General features: G+C 42.3%; 2 protein-coding genes across 4 annotated transcripts in view; both read left to right on the top strand.

Moving 5' to 3' along the window:
- The window catches only part of MERTK (MER proto-oncogene, tyrosine kinase), a 124,830-nt gene extending 122,194 nt beyond the window's left edge, over positions 1–2,636 (top strand). The window contains exon 19 of the mRNA XM_027033727.2: positions 2,476–2,636. Coding sequence (XP_026889528.1) covers positions 2,476–2,509 — 34 coding nt within the window. The 3' untranslated portion in view covers positions 2,510–2,636. The remainder of the gene's footprint in view (positions 1–2,475) is intronic.
- Positions 2,637–4,110: 1,474 nt separating this feature from the next.
- Positions 4,111–19,029, top strand: part of TMEM87B (transmembrane protein 87B) — a 49,937-nt gene continuing 35,018 nt past the window's right edge. For 2 of the 3 annotated variants that reach the window (XM_053200929.1, XM_015073377.3), the window contains exons 1-6: positions 4,112–4,491; positions 8,086–8,146; positions 13,066–13,157; positions 15,873–16,010; positions 17,182–17,235; positions 18,837–18,927. In XM_053200929.1, the coding sequence (XP_053056904.1) occupies positions 4,297–4,491; positions 8,086–8,146; positions 13,066–13,157; positions 15,873–16,010; positions 17,182–17,235; positions 18,837–18,927 (631 nt within the window). In that variant the 5' untranslated portion in view covers positions 4,112–4,296. Of the gene's footprint in view, positions 4,492–8,085; positions 8,147–13,065; positions 13,158–15,872; positions 16,011–17,181; positions 17,236–18,836; positions 18,928–19,029 lie in introns of all 3 variants that reach the window. The other variant, XM_053200930.1, reaches the window with a different exon arrangement.

Genomic DNA, 19,029 nt, shown 5'->3' with positions numbered 1-19,029 from the left:
TCCCACCCAGTCTATTTTTTTTTATCTCACATGCTGTATTTTGCATTGCTAGAAACTTAATTTGGTCTTTTTTCTATTTTCCATGTCTCTACTTAACTTTTGAACATATGGAATTAAGTTACAATGACTTTTAATATCCTTTTCTGCTCATTCTGACATATGTGTCAGTTCTAGGTCAGTTTCAATTGATTTTTTTTCTCCTCCTTACATCTTATATTTTCCTAATTCTTTGCCAAGAATGTAGTTGGATGACAGATATTGTGATTTGACCTTCTAGGGTGCTGGAGATTTTTATATACCTATAAATAATCCTTGAGCTTTGTTCTAGGATACAGTTACTTGGAAACTAACCTTTTGGGTCTTGCTTTTAAGATTTGTTAATTGGGCTGAAGAACCATGTTTAATCTAAGGCTAATTACTCCCCACCACTGGGGCAAAACACTTTTGAGTACTCTAGACAATTGCCCTATAAATTATAAAATTTCCGAGGTTAGCTGATCAGGACAGGCACTTTTTCCAGCCCTTTCTAGTACTGTTCCTTCTTATTCTTTTTGGTGAATCTTTCCTTGGCCTCAGGCAGTTTCTTCATGTGTAGAGCAGTTCTCTGCTGAAGATTTGAGGAGGACCTTCTCTAGATCTCAAGATTCCTTCATTGTACAGCTGTCTCCTCACCATATTGAGTCCTACCAACTAACTGCCTTACTCACATTGGACTCCTAGCTGAGTCTTCTAAACTCTGAGAATCTGCCAGGCTCTGCTTTAGTTTCTCCTCCCTGTATTGTGGCCTGGAAACTTTCTTAAGCTAGTAAGCCAAACCAATCATAGGGCCCACCTTTCTTTTTTTTCCCTTAGGAATAATTGTCCATTGCCTGATGTCCAGAGTCTTGGAAACTGTTGTTTCACACATTTGGTCTGTTTGTTGTTGTTGTTTTAGGCAGGAATGTAAATTTGGTCCCTACTGCTCTAGCTAGCAGAGGTCTCTAATGTACCTTTTACAAAACGTTTTATTATGGAAAATTTTAAACTTACACAAAAGTAGGCAGGAGGGTCATGCATCATCTCCACATTTTAGGAAATGGTCTACTCATGGCCAATCTTATTTTATCTGTATCCCCACTCATTTCTCTCCCTCTTGTATTCTTTTAAAGCAAATCCCAGACATCATGTACACTGATGTTAGTTAATTTTAAGGTGAATTTCTGCAGTGATCCCTGTCAGTGCCCTCCCCATATTCCTCCTGTCTTTTCACTTCAGTGTGCCTGAACTGACTCTGGCATCTCTTTGCTTAAAGGCTTTCCTCAAAAGTGGGGAAAACTCTGCCCCGCTCACAGCAGCCTGGAACTGCAGTCTCTTTGGTGCCCTCCCAGGGGCAGACCCTAACCAAAGACTAACAGGTGTAAATATGTAAATATCTCAGCTCCTTCATCCCTTGTGTGAGGTGATTCTGAGGCTTGCGCTTCACATCTTTCTCCCAAGTTTCTCAATGGGACTGTGTTCCCTTTGCCCACGGTAGTAGCTGATGTGATAACGCCCCATTTATTAACTATATCCCCTCCCTGGCAGATTTGCTCACTCCCTGTGTCAGTTTTCCAGGGCTGCCATAACGAAGTACCACAGACTGGGCGACTTAACATAATGTATTTTCTCATGATTCTAGAAGCTAGAAGTCTGACATCAAGGTGTCAGAGTTCAAGATGTCAGCAGGGTTAGTTTCTTCTGAATCTTTCTTCTGGGCTTATAAAAAAAAATTTTTTTTAATGTTTATTCATTTTTGGGAGACAGAGAGACAGAGCATGAGCGGGGAAGGGGCAGAGAGAGGGAGACAGAATCTGAAGCTGGCTCCAGGCTCCGCACTGTCAGCACAGAGCCCAACACGGGGCTCTGACACGGGGTTCCGACATGGGGTTCCGACATGGGGTTCCGACACGGGGCTCAAACTCACAAACTGACCTGAGCCGAAGTCAGACGCTCAACCGACTGAGCCACCCAGGCGCCCCTCTCTTCTGGGCTTATAGATGGCTGTCTTCTCCCTGTGTCTTCACATGTGTGTGTGTGTGTGTGTGTGTGTGTCCTAATCTCCTCTTCTTATAAGGACACCAATCATACTGTAGTAGGGCCCACCTATACAACCTCATTTTTACCTTAATTACCTCTTTAAAGGCCCTATCTCCAAAGACAGTCACATTCTGAGGTATTGGGATTAAGACTTTAGCATATGAAATTTGGATGAAAAATTCAGCCCATAACACTCCCCTGCTGGTGCTGCACCTCCCAAATGAACTACTACTCAAATTTTTATCTCAGGGTCTGCTTCTGGGCAAACTCGTATGAAGGAAATCGCTAAAAGATAAGGACTCTTGAAAAAAATAACCAACTTACCCCTGTACACCTTTGATATCCACAGTTCAAGGCTTTACCCATTCTGCCTTGTATTATTGGCTTTTTGCATGTGCACATCTATTTATATTTTTACAGCCTCACAGTGATGACAGAGACTATGCCGTACTGATCTTATCCCTGACCAGGTAATGCCTTGGATGTAGGAGATACCAGTGCTGCTTGATTTGCTCAAGTCAATGACAGTAGTTCTAATCTGCCTTGGAAACTAGGTTTTAATAGAATAGCCACAAAATCTAAATGACAAATAAAAGTACTTGTTCTTTAATAATGTAAAATCCTTGCTAAGTCAATTGCCAGCAATCTGTACAAATGTACAATACCTAGCACCAAGGTACATAATATTTGTTGCCTGAATTAAGGTTCTAATGATTTAAATTAGAGGTATCTATAGCATCATCAATTGGACGCTAAAAACTCAGGATTACAAAGCCACGATTTTTATGTAAAATATCTTCAAAATGCTAGTGCCACCTACTGGTGAGGATTGGCTAGTGTTCTAGAAACCTATTTCTTAGGGCCCTTGAATTTTGATGGTTGTATAACAAGGGGTCTGTCTATACAAAGCATTAGTAAACAATAAAAATTTGACACAATAAAAATATATGATCTATAATCACAAGATTCTTGTGAAAAGGAACTATCATACATTCAATCTTCACATTTATCGTTTTTTTTTAATGTTTATTTATTTTTGAGACAGAGAGAGACAGAGCATGAACGGGGGAGGGTCAGAAAAACAGACACAGAATCTGAAACAGGCTACAGGTTCCAGGCTCTGAGCCCGACGTGGGGCTTGAACTCACGGACCGTGAGATCATGACCTGAGCCGAAATCAGATGCTTAACCAACCGAGTTACCCAGGCGCCCCTCAATCTTCACATTTATAAACACACAAGACTCTCAACTCAAACCTCTCTAGACTAGACCCTCAATAATGATTGGCTGAATAAGTGACTAGGGTGAATGAGGGTGACTGATAAGGCAAACAGAACCTCTTGACTGTAAATCAGTCCTGTTTTACATTAGAACAGTATTAATCGAGGATTGTATTCTCCCTCTAGACATTATTTACATTTGATAATAAAGCAGTTCTCTCTGACAGCAAGCTTTCAAAGGCGAAAATGCTAGGCAAAGTACACAGTAAGACAAATGTAAGTCCTTTTAGGTTTAAGTAATCAGGCGGCTGTATTTGTCTGAAAATTACTACCGTGCTACCAAGTTATGCTTACAACACAATGCCTTGGGTTCAATTGACCCTGACTTCAAAGTACTTTCCAGACCACTTTCCATGAATTAAGAGAACAGTTTGTTTCCCTTGAGCTGTGAGGACTGGGATAGGGGCACGTGTATAGGATACAAGAAACTGAAACACAAGGAGCAGAAAACTTAAGCACGAAACTCCATCCCATATTCTCCATTAATCATCAGACCACAGCCATAGCGAAGTCTGGAACTTGACCTTTCACCCCGGACCGGTCCCGCCCCCAATATGGTCCCGCCCACGCCCCGCCTGTTCTCCCGGCCCCGCCTCCACACTCCGGCCCGGCCCCAAGCCCCGCCCCCACTCATATCTCCTCCCGCGCCCCCCCCCCCCCCCCCGATAGTCCCGCCCCCCAGCTCTTCTCCCGACCCCGCCTCCCGACTCCGGCCCGGCCCTGAAGCTCGCCTCCACGCTCTGGCCCGCCCACCCCTCCCACCCCTCCCACCCCCTATCCCCCCTTGCCGCGCTCTGTCTCCTTCTAGCTCCACTCCTGGGCTCTGCTTCCCGGGTCCGAACCGCGCCTCCCCGCCCAAGCCTAAACACCGTCTCCACCTCCCTGTCGGAGCCACACCACACGACCCGAACCCGCCTCCCGGGGGCGGAGCCGCACCAGGTGCGGACCCGGGGCGTGGCGGATGTCCAGGAGCGCCAGGTGCGGCTTCCGTGTCAAGATGGCCGCCGCCTGCCGCATCGGAGCCCGGGTCCCGCCCGGCCGCCGCCTCTTTGCCGGGACCCCGCTGCTTCGCGTCGCCCTCTGCCTCCTGTGCTGGGCCCCGGCGGCTGTGGTCGCCGTCCCCGAGCTCGGGCTCTGGGCAGCGACGATCAGCGACGTAAGTGGAATGTCGAAACAGAGGCGTGGCGCGTCTCGGGCCCTCAGGGTCCTCGCCGGGACTCCTTCAGACCCCGGTTCCCGGCCCTGGACTTGTTCATCTGGTCTTTGCCGGGCCTGCTCCGGGTCCCCTATACGCCCCCTGAGCCTTTCGTCTGTTAACGGGCGTGGAGACCTCCCTCCTCCGGCTGGACTTGGGCTGTGGGGAAGCTCAGTGAAGCTAGTGCGCGGGGACGGCTCTCCCTTCTGCGCGCTGCTGCTGTTCCTGCGGATCGCCTTTCCCTAAGTCCTGGCCCCTGGCTGTGCTCTGACGCGCTCTGGTTAGATCAGGTCGTCGTTTATTCAGACCCGAGCCCCCCGATTCCTTGGCACTCCTGCCGGCATCTTTGCCTTTTGACCCCACCTCGGGCCGGGTGCAGCCAGAGCGCCACACCCGTGAGGCCACAGGAAGGACTTTCCCAGGCTTCGCTCTCAGCACAAATTTAAAAAAAGTCTGTGTGCGCCGCTTTCGTTTTCTTCTTTAAATGCGAGAGCTACCCCACCCCTCTTTTCCCTCTTCTGCGGTTCCTGAATTTCTCGAGGGCTCCTGTCACAGTTCGGGGAATGTGTGTGTGGAGATGGGGTGGGACGTGTGATTAAGGAGCGTTTGAAAGGCTAGGCTGGAGGCATGAGTGTGTGGAAACTTCCTTTCCAGGACAGGATATTTGAGAACTTGGCATCTGGTAGTTGCATGAGATGATGTAGGAGCGAGGCAAGAGTAGCATTTTGGAAAATTTTGCTAAAGAGGGGCAGGAAATCAGGAAGAGGCCTTATCTCCTGCTTTTCTGGAGTCAGATGACTCACCGAGCTCTGTTTTGAGATGATTATTTTCCATATGCATTGAAATGATGTCTAAGTTCTAAAGGCAAAACTTATATTTTGATTTACTCAACCAGAAACGTTTAGTACCAGAGGCTGCAAATACTTCCTACAGCATAGAAACTATACAGGAAGGAAAGTTGGTCTCTTTCTCAATTTTTAAGACCCAGTGCTACCATTTCTTCCAGGGTCCTTCATTATATGCACCAGTGATAATAGTGTGTGCATCTCTATTACTGAATTTCTCTGGACAGTAAACAGAAAAGTCCAAGAGCTACACTCATGGGTTCATGCTGCTTCTCTGGTGAATGGATGACAGTATCATAGAGACTAAGAGTAGACAATATGGGAAGTGAATGAGCTGTGCACAGATTGTTCAACTCCTTGACCATATCTGTAAAGATCTTTGCCAACCATACTTTAAACAGGGCAACTCCAAAGGGCCTGCAGAAAGAATGACTTTGCTTCCTGAATGAGGAAGGTAATTTTTTCCTTGGATCCCACGTGAGGTCAGTAGCAGTCTGTGAAGCCCTGCTTTGCAGGGAGTAGGCTGATTTTTCCCCCCATTTCAAGTTGTTGGAACTTGTCCTTCAGAACAAGAAAGGAGAGCAAGCCTTTCATTAATCTGTACTGCAGATGTCTCAAGCAGTGCTTCTTTTGATTGTAAAGGTCAACAAATAGTTTGAGCACCTTCGGTAATTAGACTGGCTGGCCACTGCTGTTGCAAAGATGAATTTTAGACAACAGTCCCTTCTCTCGAGAAGCTCACACAGTAGTAGGAACAGCAGATTCATGAATAGTGATTACCTACATGGCAGCATTCTGAGGATATTGCTGGAGCACTGAAGGGGTCACCTAACCCCGCTTCCTAGAGTTGGTGCCTGGCTGGGTCTTAAAAGATGAGTAGATGTTACCTCAGTGAGGAAGAAGCAGGGAGCAGAGCAGCAGTGATGCAGGAAATTCTTAATGTTTCTGCTGAGTGAGGCTCTGGTAGGAGTGTTACAGTGACTCAGGCCACCATAAACCTTCCAGAGCTTGCTTGGCCCTGGGCCTGTGGCTAGGGGTCTAGACTCCAGGACCTGCAGGGTCTGAGGCCAGTGATATTTAGTGCAGTGAGCTAGGTTTAGGACTGGAGGGGATGCTGGGGAGAGCGGTGGACTACAGATTACGTGCTTCTTCTGAAGAGGGCAGCTACCATTCGGCTCCAGCAGGTGGATATTATATGGCGGTGTAGGCACAGAATTGCCAGGTCTCCTTTTTTGAAATGTGAAGCCAGAATCCATCTTTTTATCAATCATGTCAACTAATTCAAAACCTTTTTCGAAAGGGTCCTGCTGATTCACAGAAACCCCATTTAAAGGTTGGAGTAGGCCACCAGGAACACATTTTGGGTGTGAATGAGGGAGAGCCATTAAGGAGTTTAGACATAAGTACCAGTCACTGCGGCTACTGTATCAGGATGAATTATAGGCTCAGATCTGGGGCAGAAATACCAGCTATTGCAGAACTGTAGGCAGAAGATGTTGAGAGCCTGAACTGGAGCAGTGGCGGCAGGGATGGAGAGGAAGAGCTGCATTTGGGAAGTGTTTGTGAGATCAAGTAGGCGTGCTTTGGGGATTGGGCAGTGGAGGTGAGAGACTGGAAGGAGCCAAGGCTGAGGTGACTGAAGATGGCATCACCTGCAGCCAACACGGGCAGTGTAGGAAGAGTTGGCGAGGAGCAGAGAGGACTGTATCTGGTTTAGGACAGGTTAGTGTGGAATGTCTGTTGAACATCCTCGCGGACATGACCTTGAGGCGGTGGGGTAGGCGGATCCGGAGCTCAGAGGAGGGGTCCTGGCTGGGGGTTTTGTTGTTGAAACTGTGTTGGGATGGGAGGCTATCAAGAAAGAGCTGTCATCAGCCTTTTTCTTTCGTTCCTAACCACTTGTTCATTGAACACAATCCCTTCTCACAGCATTTTTATTCTTGGTGAGGGCATTCATTAAATAACTAAGTGATAGATTATTTCGTTTTAGTTGTGGCAAGGGTTGTGAAGGATGGGTCCTAGAGACCATGGAAGGGAAGGCCTGGCCTGGTGTGGAGCGTCAAGGAAGACTTCCTGAGGAAGGGACTCTTGAACTGGGCTGAGAAGGGTAAGAAGTCACTAACAAGATGAGGAAAGTGACAGGGAAGGGTTTTCTCAGTCAATTTTCAGGTTCCTGAGGGCAGGAAGGAGTATCCTGCTTTTGAAGCACTGAGTGAAAGGTGCTAAAACAGGTGGGCAGGACTTTGACTATGCAGGGACCTATAAGTGGCAGTAAGAATCGGTCTGTTGTAAGACACAGTTAGGGAGAAGCATGGTTGTTTTATCAAAAGTACATTCATACCAGTATCGTGAGAGCAACTGCAGATGCACAGGTAGGACCCCTGTCCGAGCGGCAGCGATGGTGCAGACGGCAGCCCTGACCCTCTGTGTGATGCTGGCCCCCGCTGAGATGCTAGAGGCAGGGGCATTCCGGAGCCTAGTAGAGAGTTAGATACATGGAACAGGATTTTAAGCAAGTGGGTGATATGACCAGATTTTTAAAATTATTTTAATTTTTTAAAAATTACTTAAAAATTATTTTAAAAAAATCACTCTGGTCACAGGAGTGCAAGAGTTAGAACTGTATATTCTCCAGGGTAAAACTGTACTCCTGAATAGAGAAAAAAAACTTAACTAGATTATTCTGTATTTCCTTGTGTTTTCATTTTAGAAATCAGGACCTTTGATATTTAGGAAAACTGTGTTTAACTCTACAGAAATCAGGTTTTCTGGTAAGTACAATAAACTAATAATATTAACATAACAGTACATTATAAATGAATAACCTCATGTAATATAACAGAAACTGATATGTTACTAAAACTAATATATATTTTAAACTAGGCTAAATACTTGTTTTTAAGTGGTTCTAAAATTTTCAGGGTTTCTTTTGTTTCAGTGAAGACTTGGTTATTTTCAAGAATGCATTTCTCTGATCCTGTCTCAAAAAATGTAATATGAATCGTTCTTTAAAAATTAAAATTAATGTGTAATAAAGTAGGCTTCTGTGAAATTTGACTCTGAATCCCAGCTTTTAAAACTAGATGAATTCCTTTTATGAGTATATGAAATGTCGTGATTGTAGTAAAGCCTTTATGCCCCTGAAATTTTTACAAATATATCCATCACCATAGAATACAGTAAAAATTACTACATGCTAACATTTTAATTAGGATTTTAGAGCTTATGAAAGTGAACTTATTTGTTAGGGACTATGTTCTCTATGTAAATGCCAATGTGTGAGAACTACCAGGTTCTCATACATCTTGAGGTTTTCAAAATATTTTTTTAAATTTTTATAGATTTTTTTTTTTTTTTTTTAGTGTTTTATTTTGGGAGGAGCAAAGAGAGAAGGAGACAGAGGGTCCAAAGTGGGCTTTCAGCTGACAGCAGCAAGCCCGATGAGGGGCTCAAACTCACGAACCCTGAGATTCTGACTTGAACCAAAGTCAGACACTTAACCGACTGAGCCACCCAAGGTTTTCAGTATTTTTGATGAATTTACAGCAGATCATATTTACTGTGGTCCAACTCCTCTTAGTGTTTCCAGTAACTTGACTAGGTAAATTGGCTGCCAAGGTTAAAGTTTTGGCATAAGGAGTAGTTTTTTGTTGGGTAAAGCAAATTGGCTTCCTGGGGATCCAAAGCCATGCCCCTTTTCTCTATCACAGTACGCTCAGGTCATTTGTTGGGTGATTCTGCTGTATGTCCAGCCATTAGCTAGACAGCAGAGGTGGTTCAAAGCAGTTCATTGATAATCCTAGATCATCAGTGGTGATAACAACTTGGTAAGAGGAAATTGAAGTCCAAGGTGGGTGATGGGAAAAAAAATTGGCATCTAACTGCTTTAGTGAATTCAGATTTCAGTGGCTAGGCAAGTAAGACTTAGGAGACTGTTGCAGACAAAAAAAAAATTACATGGGGGGGGGGGAAGTGATATGGACCAGTGAAACACGTAATTTGATTTTAAAAAATCATACCTAATATCTGAGATCAGCTATGAGTAGACCACACTCAAGACAGTGGTATTAATATATCTAAAGAAAGAATGAGGCAGAAGACAGTTAACAGTAAAAGCATAAAAAATACATATGTGAGGGTTTAGTTAAGTAAAGCAGACAGTGTCTAGTAGCACCGATGAGAGAGAGGTCTTCTTTTTTTTTTTTAATGTTTATTTTTGAGAGAGAGAAAGAGAGATGGAGTATGAGCAGGGGAGGGGCAGAAAAAGAGGGAGACGCAGGTCTGAAGCAGGCTTCAGGCTCTGAGCTGTCACCACAAAGCCTGACATCGGGCTCGAACTCAGGAAGGGTGAGATCGTGACATGAGCCGAAGTCGGACGCTTAATCGACTGAGCCACCCAGGCGCCCTGAGAGAGAGGTCTTCTTGAGCTGTGACTGTAGGTAGGACATGTGGCTGATAGATGTAGACGTAGTGTCCATCTGAGCCTTCATTCTGGTGCCATGCTCATCAAGCAGCTTTCATCACCTTTGGGTATCCAGGAAGACATGCTGAAGGGAGAGAGTTAATCGTTACACAACCACTTTACAATGACTGTTCATTTGAAGCAGTAATTGGACATTCCAGATTATACATCTAAATTGGTGTTGTAATGAAGGAGTGAGAATGAGGCTCTGTGTTCTCACAGAACCAATTTTAATGCCTGCAAAAATCTAAGAATTAGTCCCTTGGATATGTGTCCCTGCCATTTGGTAGATGAGACATCTGACTTTCCTTTAGGCGACCCCTCTTTTGGTAGCCCATTCAAGAGGTAGTCTTGTGGAATTGCTGCTGAAAATCTCTCAATGTTATTCACCCCCTACACAGAATAAAAGAAATATGCTATATAGTCATCTCAATATGTACAGAAAAATATTTGAAAAAATTCAACACCCATTCATGATAAAAACTCTTAGAAAACTAGAAATAGAAGGAACTTCCTTAAGCTGGTAAAGACATCTATGAAAACTCTGTAGCTACCGTTATACTGTCTGTTTTCCCCAGATTGGTCTATAAATTCAGCTAATTTCAATCAAAATCCAAGCTGACTTTTATGTAGAAATTGACTAGCTGAATCTAAAATGTATATGCAAGTGCAAAGAACCTAGAATAGCCAAAGCAATTTTAGTAAAAGAACAAAGTTGGAAGACTTACTATTTTATTTCAAAACCTACATAAAGCTTCAGTAACTGTAGCAGTGTGGTACTAGCATAAGGATAGATACATAGAACAATGAAACAGATCAGAGGGGTGCCTGGGTGGCTCAGTGGGTTAGGCGTCCGACTTCTGCTCAGGTTATGTTCTCATGGCGCATGGGTTTGAGCCCCATGTCAGGCTCTGTGCTGACCCCTCAAAGCCTGGAGCCTGCTTCAGATTCTGTCTCTGTCTCTCTCTGCCCCTCCTCCACTCATGCGCTGTCTCTCTCTTTCAAAAATAAATAAATATTAAAAAATTAAAAGAAAAAAAGATCAGAGAGCCCAGAAATAAACCCACATTTATGAGGTCAGTTGCTTCTCAACAAAGAGGCCAAGATAATTCTTTAGAGAGAGAATAGTCTTTTCAATAAATGATGCTGGAACAACTGGATATCCACACTGAAAAAAATCTCATCTTTTACATTGGATTATGGATTTAGATACTCTGTCCCCACTTCCCTGTCCTCCCTCTCTGGGGCTCAATTTGCATATATGTTAGACTGCTTTATATTGTCTCACGGATCACTGAGGCCTTGTTAATTTTTTTTCAGTCTCTTTCTGTGCTTCATTTTGAATCTTTCTATTGCTTTGTCTTCAAATTCAGTGATCTTTTCTTCTCCAGTATTTAATCTCCTGCTAGTCTCAGAAAGTGAACTTCTTACTTGGATATTGTAATTTTTTTAATCTCTAGAAGTTTGTTTTTTAATATCTTCTTTCTCAATATTTTCATATTTTCCTTTACATCTTTCAGCATATGGAAAATATTTATAACAGCTTTAATATTCTTCTCTGCTAATCATCTTTGTCCCTTCCATTTTTATCATAATGAGTAATCTATCATGATTATGAGTTAGTTTTCTTTTTCTGTCTAGGGTTTTGGTTGGATGGTGGATATCATGAATGTTAGCTTCTTAAGTGCTGTAATTGTATTTTATAGTTGTATTCCTTTGACTTTGTTCTGGCAGACAGCTGAGTTTCTTTTGGGTGAGTTTGATCTTTTCCAGTTTTGTGTTTAATTTCTTTCAGGATGGATCTGGAGTAGCTTTAACTGTAGGGCCAACTTAGCACCACTTCTAAGATGTGACCCTGCTACATTTCTCCTGAATGCTTGGTGTATTTAATGAGGCCCCTCCACTCTTGCTAGTGGAAACTCAAACAGTTACGAGCCCTGTATGACCTCTGAGAGTGATTGGGCTTTCTATGCATGGGCTGGCTGCCATGCAGGCAGGCTCAATAGTATCTCTGTCCAGATTTCTTTTACTCTCTCTCTGTGCAGGTTCCAGCTCTTGAGTATTCTCCCCCAGAAATTCTACCAGCCTCAGCTTCTTGAACTGCAGTCTCGGGGCTCAGTTTGGATTCCTTCTGGTTACCAGTGGTTCCCTTCTGGTTCACAGTGATCCCAGCCTCCTGGTATTCATGTCCTTATGTAGTCCCCTACCATATTGTATCAAGGTTGGTCTAACCAAGAAATATGATAGAGCTAATGGCATATCACTTCTGAAACTAGGTCATAAAAGATACTGTGGCTTCTTCTTTGCTCTTTCTCTCTGATGGCCTATTCTGTGGGAAGCCAGCTGCCATGCTGTGATGACACTCCCAAAAGAGCTCTTCCTAATTCTAGACTTAATCCTTTTCAGTCTGTCTAGTCACGTTACCCTCCTACCTGAAATATTTGGTGTTACTTTGTAACATTCAAAATAAAGGAAAACTCCTTAGCAAAGCATAGTACCCCTTATGACTTTTCTCCAGCACTCTACTCCAGCTTCAGCTCTTTTCTCTTTCCCCAATCTGTGTTCTGACCATAGCAAACTATTTTCAGGTGGTCATACTCATGCCTGCTCTCACATACCCTGCCTTGAGCATTTGCATATACTGTTTCCACCCTCCTCATCACCTAGCTAACTCCTGCTCTTCACATTAGAGGTCTCCTCCACCAGTAAGCCTGTCAGCACCCCTTCTTTATGCCCTCCTAGACTATGCTAGGTGCCCTGCTCAGGGCTCCTCTGACTCCCTGTTCTCAGCCCCTTATTCTGTCTAAGGTGCCTACTTAACTGTTATTCCTCCCCTGCCCAATACCTCTAATATCAAGGACAGGGGTTGTTTTCGTTTACCATTATGTCTCTTTCTGGCACACAAGGGGTGCTCACTCAGTATTTTTTGAATGAATAAGTTAGTGAAGAGAAGAGTTTAGAGTGCGGTGACTTAGCATATTCCGTTACTCAGTTGATTTTAATGCTGGATTTAACGTACAGATTAAATGAATAGTATTTGGTTAACTATAATAATTTAATTTAATGAACTTATCTCATTTTGCAGTGATTTTGGGGAGAAATTAGGTAATATTTTATTCATTGTTTCATTATAGTAACCTATTTTAAGTTGCATTCTTGAAACCTGAAAGCTTACATAGGAGTACATATAGGATTGTTGTACAATAAGACTTTCTTTTTTCTAAACAGTTAAGTCATTCAGTTGTTCTGGGCCTGTGAAGTTTACCATCGAGTGGTATTTGAAGTATCATACGTGTCAGAATGAATATTCTAAGCTGGAGGTAAGTAAAATGCAAAATTTTAAGGTACGTAAAGCTATGAAGGAAAAATTATGAGTATAAAGATTTATTAGCTCATCAGGTGAGGAGGCCAGAAATGTGGATTGTAGTTTTAAAAGTGCCACAGATTTATTTTGGGACTTAGGCAAGAAATGTTTTAATTTTATCAAAGTATATACCTTCTGAGAAGGAAACAAATCTTTTAGTTTCCTTTTTGTCTTGAGAGAAATGTTAGTAAATATTTAAATCAGTCATGTTGGAACTGTAGATAAAGATGTTGTGGGTCACATACAAATAAAAATCAACATAGTTTAAGAAAGAAATGTGAAAGTTTTACTTCATTCAAAAAGTTAGTGACAGGACACCTAGAACTTTAGTGAAGTCAGGTAGCTTTAGTGAGTAGAAGTAGATCTCCCAAAGAGGTGAGGGGAAAGGAGACCCCCCCCCACCACCCACCCCTGCCAAGGAAAGAAGGGGGAGGGTGTAAGAAGGGGAAATAGGCCCCACTGGGTTTCTTCTTCCCCTGCAGGTCCACTGGGCTCAGCAAGGTGTCCTCCTGTGGACACCTGATGGTTGCTCACAGTCATTTCCGTCGCGGCTTCTCTGTTGTTTGTGTGCTCCTAGCATGAATCGTGTGCATTTCCATACTTTTATCTGTATTGTCTTTCCATTTGGGGTGAAAGGTGCCATTGTCCTCAAATACTGCCTTTGTGACTTTATTCCCTGTTATTTCACCCCTACATACTAAATACTTCAGTGTGTCCTGGGATGCCTGGGTGGCTCAGTTGGTTGAGCGTCTGACTTCAGCTCAGGTCGTGGTCTCGCAGTTCGTGAGTTTGAGCCCGTGTCACGCTCTGTGCTGACAGCTCAGAGCCTGGAGCCTGCTTCAGATTCTGTATCTCTGTCTCTCTCTCTCCCCCTCCCCTGCTCATGCTCTGCCTCTCTCTGTCTCTCAAAAATAAATAAATGTTAAAAAAAAAAAAAAAACAAAACTTCAGTGTGTTTCCTAAGAACAAAGGTGTTCACTTAGCTTGCACAGTGCAGTGATAAAATTGAGGGAATTTAACATTGATACAAAATTATTATCTAACAAACAGATCTTATTAAAGTTTTGCCGGTGTTCCCAAAACATCCTTTTTGGCAGTTTGTTGTTATATTTTTTTTTCCTGGTACAAGATCCAATCTAGGGTCACAGTGTATTTCTATAGTGTTTTGTTTTGTTTTTGTTTTTGTTTTTTGTCTTTCACAATATGACACTGATATATTTGAAGTATACAAGCCACTTATTTTTATAAAATGTCCCTCAGTTCCAGCACTTCTGATGTTTCCTCTTGATTAGATTCTGGTTATATTTTTGGCAGGAGTACCAAAGAATTCAGGTTTGTCCCATTTTTGGTAATGACAACTTTTGATCTGTTGGTTAAGGACATTTCTGCCAGGTTTCTCCACTGTAGAGTTACGACTGTTCTCTTTGTTGTTAACAATAACTTGTGAAGAAGTACTTTTGTACTTGTGTGTGAATATCCTGATTTTTCATCAGTTCTTGTCTGAACATCCTTTGACTCTTGCCTGATGAATCAGCTATTGCTCTGATAATTGCTTAGTGGTGATTTTCTAATTCCATATTTCCTTCTGCTTTGTTAACATTCTTCCACGAAGATGAGCCTGTTCTTTTCCTCTTGTCTTACCTGTCAGTCACCTGAGCAGTCATCAGCATGGACTCATTGAATTTTACTGTTAGATGGGTTATAATCTGTTACTATTTTGTATTTATTTGGCTCAAACTGTTTCCTACTGGCCAGTCGAAGCCAACTTAACCTTTTATTGATGACTAGAAGCTGCCATCAGGAGCCTGGTTTTATTCATCTGTCTTTGGTTTATCTTTCCTTATTGTTAATTTTTTTTTTAACGTTTATTTATTTTTGAGACAGAGAGAGACAGATCATGAATGGGGGAGGGGCAGAGAGAGAGGGAGACACAGAATCAGAAGCAGGCTCCAGGCTCTGAGCCATCAGCCCAGAGCCCGACGCGGGGCTCGAACTCACGGACCGCGAGATCATGACCTGAGCTGAAGTCGGAGGTTTAACCGACTGAGCCACCCAGGCGCCCCTATCTTTCCTTATTGTTAAATGCTGCTTTTCTTTGTAAAAGCTTTTTATACATGGGATAAAATGAAAGTAGCCTCAGGACAAAATATTTTTTATTTCTCCCTGAATCATCTCCTGCGATAATACCGTATCACCTTTCTTCCTGTAAGATTATACTTGCATTATGTGTTACTGTATCTGAGCATATTGGAATGGCTAACATGTCATGATAACTTCATCATACTTAAAATTATATTTAAAACATTTTTCTTGGGACGCCTAAGTGGCACAGTCGGTTAAGCATCTGACTTTGGCTCAGGTCATGATCTCACAGTTCGTGAGTTTGAGCCTCGCGTGGGGCTCTGTGCTGACAGCTCTGAGCCTAGAGCCTGTTTCAGATTCTGTGTCTCCCTCTCTCTCTGCCCCTCTCCCACCCTCCCCCATCTCTCTCTCAAAAATAAACATTAAAAAAACACTTAAAAATGTTTTTCTTTTCAGTATTTCGTTCTGCATGTTTTTAAGTGCTCCAAACTGAATAAATCTTTGATATCATTTAGATGTTAAGTTTTACTTATCTTCCTGAGTAAGAAGCGTGGAAACAAATTATAACCCAGAATTTTGCCTTGAGTAGGAGGAGCTATCACAAAAACATGAACCTAGCATTGATGAAGACTATTGTGGTCATTATTTCAAGAACGTTGAATGTTGGACAACAAAATATGAAAACGTAAATTGCAACAGTGACTTACAGGTGTTTCCCTCATTGAATGTGAGTATATGTGTTGTCATGTCAAAGTAGAATTTACTGTACTCCCAGTGAATACAAGTAGTAACTTACATTCTATTCTGTCAACATTTTGATAAAAGAAAGGTGCTTAATTAGTTATTTTTAGGTTAAGTTCTTTTGAATGTGTGGTAGTAGGTAATAAGTAAGGTACTGGCACCGTTGTTCCATTTCTTTGTACCCCTTTGCAGCAACACTCTTGAAAAAGAGCCCTTTTGTCTTCCTATCCTGATCTGTTGTCAGTTCATCTGTCACTCTCTCGTTTCCACTCCAGTCCTACCTTTGCCCCCGTTACACCATCAGAACAGCTAGTCAAGGTTTCCAGTGACCTCCACGTGAGATCTGGTGGTCTCTTAGTCTTACCAAAGGTCTGCCGGCCTTCTTGACTTATCACACTTAACCTACTTGAACACTGTCCCCTCCCTTATGCACTTACTTCCCTCCCTGTCTGGAATATTAGATCCCAAAATGTTGATAGCACTCATCCATGAGTTGTGAGGCTGTGGGTCATTTTATCTTATTTTCTGTAAATTCTGAAATGAAAATATATCTTTGGTAAAAATAGTAAAGGGTTCTTAAAATGTGTATTGAGGTGTGATAAATGTAAAGTGTACGTATCAGAAGTGGATGGCTTGATGAATTTTCAGAACCTGAACACACCAGTATAGGCCCAGATCAAGTACAGAATATTTTAGCACCTAGACTCCCCTTTTAGTTCCTAATACCTTCCCCACCAAAGGTAGCCACTATCTTGATTTAAAAAATAATTTTTCAATGGGGCGCCTGGGTGGCTCAGTCGGTTGAGCGTCTGAATTGAGGCTCATGAATTTTGAGCCCCATGTTGGGCTCTGTGCTGACAGTTCAGAGCCTGGAGTCTGTTTCAGATTCTGTGTCTCCCTCTCCCTCTGTTCCTCCCCCACTTGCATCTGACTCTCTTGTCTCTCAAAAATAAATAGATTAAAAAAACTTTTTTTTAAATTTTTTTCAAAAGCAGGATTTTGTTACTCATGTTTGGGCTACAAAGAGATGTGTTCTCTGGTGTTTAGCTTTCAAATCTTTACTTTTCTCATAACATTTTTTTCTTGATTGTTAAGACAGCTTTTCCCCCATAGAAATGCAGCAATATAACATGGAATTATGTTGTTTGTTTTTCCAGAATAAGGAACTAATTACAAATATCAGAAATGTTTCCAACCAGGAAGGATCAACAGTAAGTCATTTTATTTGTCTTTAAATCAAATGTATACAAGTTCTAGTAAGCCTGAAAAGAATAGATACTTGGACGGTGATATACAGTAGGGTTATTAGAAGTGGGGAAGAAAAAAGAAGCCTTATATCAAATAGTATATTTTTGTGTGTATCTATATGAATTTTGTATGTATTTGTTTCTGTCTTTGTTTAAAAATTCCTTTTAGGTTGTAACTTAAGGTTAACTTCTTTGCAGCCTTTTTTCAAATGCCTAGCATAGCAATGGGCTGGTCTGGATCATCATTGAGGATGGAAATAAATAGATAGAGTCCATGAGTGTAGCACCGGGGAGGAGAGAATTTGGTATTTGGGGGAATTCTGAAAGTCACAAGACCAAGAGGTGGGGAGGGTTGGAAGCAGCTGTGTGTAGGGACTGAAGACAGGTTTAGGAGAGCTTACTTTGCTTTTATCTTGTCATCCTTCGTGTTTCCAGCTTTGCACAGGCTGTGTCTCAGGTGGAGGAGTAGGAAATGAAAGGGAAAGATAGGAAGTCTTCTGGAAGGATGTATGTGAAAAGTGTGATTCAGTTATGTGGGGGCATTGTGGCGTTCACAGGCATTACACTGAGCAGTGTCCTTTCCCAGCAGGACTGCTAGTAACATAGATCTTAATAAGTAATTGAACCTATGTACCAAATCTGTGCAGTCTCTCTAACAATGTTATCTGACTTCTAAATCCCCCAGTTCAGTTCAAAACCACACCCATTTAAAAACTGAATGCTTGAGGGGCGCCTGGGTGGCTCAGTCAGTTGAGCCTCCGACTTCAGCTCAGGTCACGATCTCACGGTTCGTGAGTTCAAGCCCCGCATCAGGCTCTGTGCTGATGGCTCAGAGTCTGGAGCCTGCTTTGGATTCTGTGTCTCCCTGTCTCTCTGACCCTCCCCCGCTTGCACTCTGTCTCTCAAAAATAAATAAATGTAATAAAAATTAAAAACTGAATGCTTGATATTAGGATAAAACGTGGGAAGGGTAATATTAGGAAAAAATATTTGAATGGTAATATTAAGTAAAAATGGTAATATTAAGTAAAACATAGAATGGTAACATTCAGGGGAAATTCTTTAGAAATACTGAAAGTAGAAAAATTGAAGAGTAGAAAAAGCTTTTTCCTCTTCCATTGCTTTGGTTCTGAGAGGCCCATGGTGAGAAAACAGTGAGGGAAATCCTTCCAGTGTCCGCTGCCCCTCCACTACCTTTTTTTCATTGTTTCAAAAGACTGAAAAGTGGGGAACCTGGGCAGCTCAGTCAGTTAAGCAACCGACTCTTGGTTTTTGGCCCAGGTCATGATCTCACGGTTTGTGAGTTTGAGCCCCATGTTGGGCTCTGTGCTGACAGCAAGGAGCCTGCTTAGGATTCTCTCTCTACCTGCCCCCCTCTGCACCTCCCCTGCTCATTTTCTCTCTCTCTCTCAAAATAAATAAACTTAAAAAAATTTTGAAACAGTGAAAAGTAACCCAATTCAGTTACTAAAAGTTGTTTTAAAATGTGGTGAACAATTGTTTATATTTTCTATAGCAATTTTTTAAAACAACATAAAGGATATATTTTTTTTTTCCTGTTTCAGGATGTGATAGCCAGAACACAGAGAGATGGGTTTCATATATTTATTGTTTCTGTGAAAACGGACAAAACAGATGCAAGATGGAATTTGAATGGTATATTTAAACTGCATGCGTGTTTGCTGTCTGCTTTTACTGTATTCTGTGTTTCTGTCATTGACCCAAATCTACATTTTTTGGTTAAAATACATCATTGAA

This window comes from Acinonyx jubatus, chromosome A3 (genome assembly GCF_027475565.1).
Source record: "Acinonyx jubatus isolate Ajub_Pintada_27869175 chromosome A3, VMU_Ajub_asm_v1.0, whole genome shotgun sequence".
Taxonomy (NCBI): domain Eukaryota; kingdom Metazoa; phylum Chordata; class Mammalia; order Carnivora; family Felidae; genus Acinonyx; species Acinonyx jubatus.
Note: the sequence above shows the minus strand (reverse complement) of the source record. Positions and strands in the feature narration are given on the sequence as shown.